General features: G+C 49.5%; 1 protein-coding gene across 1 annotated transcript in view; it reads right to left on the bottom strand.

Annotated features, from left to right (window-relative positions):
• Window positions 1-3,329, bottom strand: part of TEX26 (testis expressed 26) — a 40,216-nt gene extending 36,887 nt beyond the window's left edge. Inside the window, exon 1 of the mRNA XM_008590651.1 lies at window positions 3,260-3,329. Coding sequence (XP_008588873.1) covers window positions 3,260-3,329 — 70 coding nt within the window. The remainder of the gene's footprint in view (window positions 1-3,259) is intronic.
• Between the last annotated feature and the right edge of the window lie 510 nt (window positions 3,330-3,839).

Here is a 3,839-nt window from a genome sequence, read left to right as displayed (position 1 = left end):
AGCATTTCACTTTCTTTTTCCTAAAGCAAACAACACTAACCTGGTCCAGACCACTTTCCTGTTAGGCCCAGATATGCCTCAAAATCCCTGGCAGAACAGAGCTCCAGGCAGCACCTCCCAATCAATCACGTGGATGAGCAAGTGCTTCTTCCTGTCCTTGTCTGGGGTCTTTCCCCGTGTGAGGACAGACTGGGGGCTGGCAACTCACAGCTGCAGATTGCTAAGTTCCTGTTCTAGGAGTCTGCAGGGAGCAGCGTTCCTGGCGGCCACCAGGACCTGAGACCAAGTGGGCGTCCCTCTTCTTGTGTTACCTAAGGAGATCAGATGCGCCTTCCCACTCCTTAATCTTTGATGCACCGTTGATTTCCAGTACATCTCCTTTTAATTTCACATTCAGTGATTTTTCTTGTTACACCCTTTTTGTCAGGTCCATATTTCTATGCTTTTTACCTCCATTGACAAAACTGAAAATGAAGTATGTTGGTGGATTTAATCCTCATTAACAGAAACAATCATTTAAAAATCCATAATCACAAATTCTAAAAATCTGTTTCTAGTGTGTTCTCTGCGTGTCACTGCTTTCTTCTGGCTTCCTTCTTGGTTGGTATGTGTCTTTCTCTATAGCTGTGCACCCATGTCTTCCTGATTGTTTCTTCCTTCTCTGTTCCTTCTACAAGTAAGTCCTGAACTGCTCCCATGGACTAAGCCCCGTGCGAGGCACTGGGACCCGTGCTGGCCTTGCAGAACCCACAGGCTGGTGGAGGAGCTCTGTGGCCAATGAGCACAGGTTCAAAATTGTGCTGAGGTCCTCTGTGTCCCAGGAATCCTGAGGAGGGTGTGATTCTTTCTGCTTGGATGAAAGGAGGGGACAGCAAGAGGGTTCCAACAGGGACTTCATAGAATAAGTGGCATCTGAGCTGGAATTTAATTTAGTAGGACTTCAGCAGGAAATCACAGGAGGGTGTAGAGTAAAGCAATTTCCAGAGGAAGTGGTAGGAGGTACGAGAGTCTGAGACATGACGAATGGCCCACTGTGAGTGAGCAAAGGGAGAGATGGCCCATGACAGGCTGGCCAGGCCTCATCTGCCCTGATATACCCTAAAGCCTTATTCTTCTAATGTTGGCAACCCCTTGGAGGTGTTCACGATTATGAAAATATATTATAAAGCTTTGAAAATATTGCAAAATAGCAACTCATTTACATATTATATTACGCTTCACAAAGTATCTCCACATTTTTTTCATTCTCACAATAAGCTGATGAATAAGGCAGGTGTAAATGGTATCCAGTAATTCTAACCTCACACTGTTTTGAGGATTAAAGGAGATGGTAAACGTAATGTAGTGTGCTGAATGGTGGCCCCCAAACAAATGTCCATACCGTAACCCTCAGAATCTGTAAATCTGACCTTATTTGGAAAAGGGGTCTTTGCACATGCAATTAAGGATCTTCAGATGAGGAGATCATCCTGGGTTATCTTCGTGGACACTAAATATAATTACAAGTGTCCTTATAAGAGAGAGGCAGAGCAGGATTTGACAGACAGAAGAGAAGGTGATGTGACCGTGGAGACAGAGACTGGAGTGATGTGGCCACAGCTCAGGAACGCCGACAGCCACCGGAAGCTGGGAGAGGTAAGGAATTATTCTCCCCTGGAGCCTGCAGAGGGAGTACAGCCTTGCCTGCACCTTGATTATGCACTTCTGGCCTTCAGAGCTGTGAGAGAATGCATTTGTGTTGATTTAAGCCACCAGTCTCTGGCAACGTACAGCAGCCGTGGAAAACTGGTACCACATCTTAGAGCCCCATCTGCAGTCATTGTTCCAACAGCAGTTGGTCATCATGGTCATCATCAGCCTCACCCTATTTTGGAGCAGTGACACATCAAGCCCACCTTTTGGAGGGGAGACCCAAGTCAGGAGAAGAGTCGAACTCGCCCAGGGGAAGGAGAACCTTGGAGGTAGAATCAGTGAGACCTGGTGATCAATCGAGGTGTCGAGAAAGCTGCCTTCTCTTCTAATGTGAGCAGCTGGGACCCTCCTAACTGAGCTCTCAAAGTCTGGGAGATTTGAGGAGGACGAAGAGTGTAATTTTGTACATGTCGAGTTGGAGGACCTTCTGTGACATCCAAGTGAATTATCTGATAGACAGTTGGATATTTTGGTTTGAAAATTAGGAGGAAAGTCCAAATTAGCAATAAAGATGAGAGAGTATTGGCACCTTTATGCAGCACTTGAAGCCTGTGGCAGGACGCGGTCACTCATATAGAGCATGTGAACCAAGAAGAATAAATCTTGGGGGACTCCAACATTTTCCAGACAAGGACGGGGGAGAGGAGACAGTGAAAGAAACCAGACGGGTGGTTAGAAAGGGAAGAGGAGCATCCAGAGGAGGGGGTCGGGGGTCCTGGCCAGGATTCCCCCTCCTCCGTCTCTCTTGCTTGCCTTGCCGTCACACGGAAACTGAGTACATTTGATACTTTTTGCCCTGATGAAGTATTTTCATTTTTTATCCGTAATTTACAACGGAATGAGGGGAATGAAATTATACATTTCATTCATTCTCGGGGAGCACAATTGTAGGGAATTTGTAGTTGAACAATGCCTCACCTCTCTGTAGCCTCCACGGAGCTGCAATTACCCAGCTAGACGGCAGCAACGAGCTATTATTGACATGACGAAGGCCACCATGGAGCTGACTACGCCGTAATCGTGCTGCTAGTGTCACAGCTAGAGTGGCTCTCCCTCCACAGACACAATAAGCTGAGCTGGGAAACCTCCCGCATCTGCACAACTAGGATTAAAAGCACCCCCATCTGCTACACAGGAAATCTCTTTGAGAGCTTGGAAGCAGCAGCTGACCGCCTTGGCTCCCAGCCTCTGCTGTGGCACGTGCAGGGCGCCTGCCTCTGCAGAACCACCGGGCTGCTCTCCTGAGAACTTCGCCCACCCCTGGTCCTTCTTTGCCTTTAGCCTTTTCTCCCTGGAAAGGTTCCAGTCCTTCCTTTTTCCTGTCCCCTTCTAGTGTTTAAAGCACCTGTGCGTTTTAGGGAGGCAGAGAGTATGTGAAGGGTTGGAAACGGTCAAAGTCATGAACTCACCCTGTCATTCCCCCGACTCCTTGTATCTCCCTCCTTTGAGCTCATCCCTAAGAGGGAGGCGACACCCTTAAAGACCGAAGCGCCCTTTGCTCAGCGTACCCCTTCCCCAGGAAAGACCCCAGCCCCGCCCCGCAGACGGGCGGAGTCCGCAGTCTTACTTGGCTGGAGCTTGTCGCGGTCGCGGTCGTGTAGAGAGGGGCCCGGAGCCTTGGGCTCAGGCTCTGCCATTCTGCCGCAGAGGCAGTCGCGGGCCCGGCTCCAGCGGGCTGCACGCGGCAGCTTTGTGACGCGTCGCCATGGAGACGCGGTCTGTTCTCAGAGGCTCAGGCCGGGGCCAGCGTGTGCGGGCGGCGCGGGGACCTAACCAGGCCGGCGCGGGGCTGGGTGCGGAAAGCCACAGCACATCACGTGGCCACCTTACTTTCACGTGTGTGTAGTTCTTGCAAAGAGCTTTCCCGACCACTGTGCATTTAAAAAGGCCAGGAGATAGAAGAGAAAGCAGTAGTGTCAGATTTTCAGCTGCAAATTTTCATCCACTCCTAACTTTCAGCTTGAGCAAATGTGGGCAAAGTTGTCGTGGATCTTTGTAGTAAATAAGAATCAAGCCAGAGGACAAAATCCCAAGTAATCTTGTGCGAGTAACCAGAAGCAGAGTTTCTGTGATAGTTTCATCCTATCACACGGCCGTTCCTGCTGAGGGATTGGAGGGTCAGAGGGTGGGAAGTGTGCTTGAAAACA

The sequence above is a fragment of the Galeopterus variegatus genome, unplaced genomic scaffold (genome assembly GCF_000696425.1).
Source record: "Galeopterus variegatus unplaced genomic scaffold, G_variegatus-3.0.2 Scaffold6252, whole genome shotgun sequence".
Classification (NCBI taxonomy): domain Eukaryota; kingdom Metazoa; phylum Chordata; class Mammalia; order Dermoptera; family Cynocephalidae; genus Galeopterus; species Galeopterus variegatus.
The sequence above is the reverse complement of the archived record's forward strand: the minus strand, read 5'-3'. Positions and strand labels throughout refer to the sequence as shown.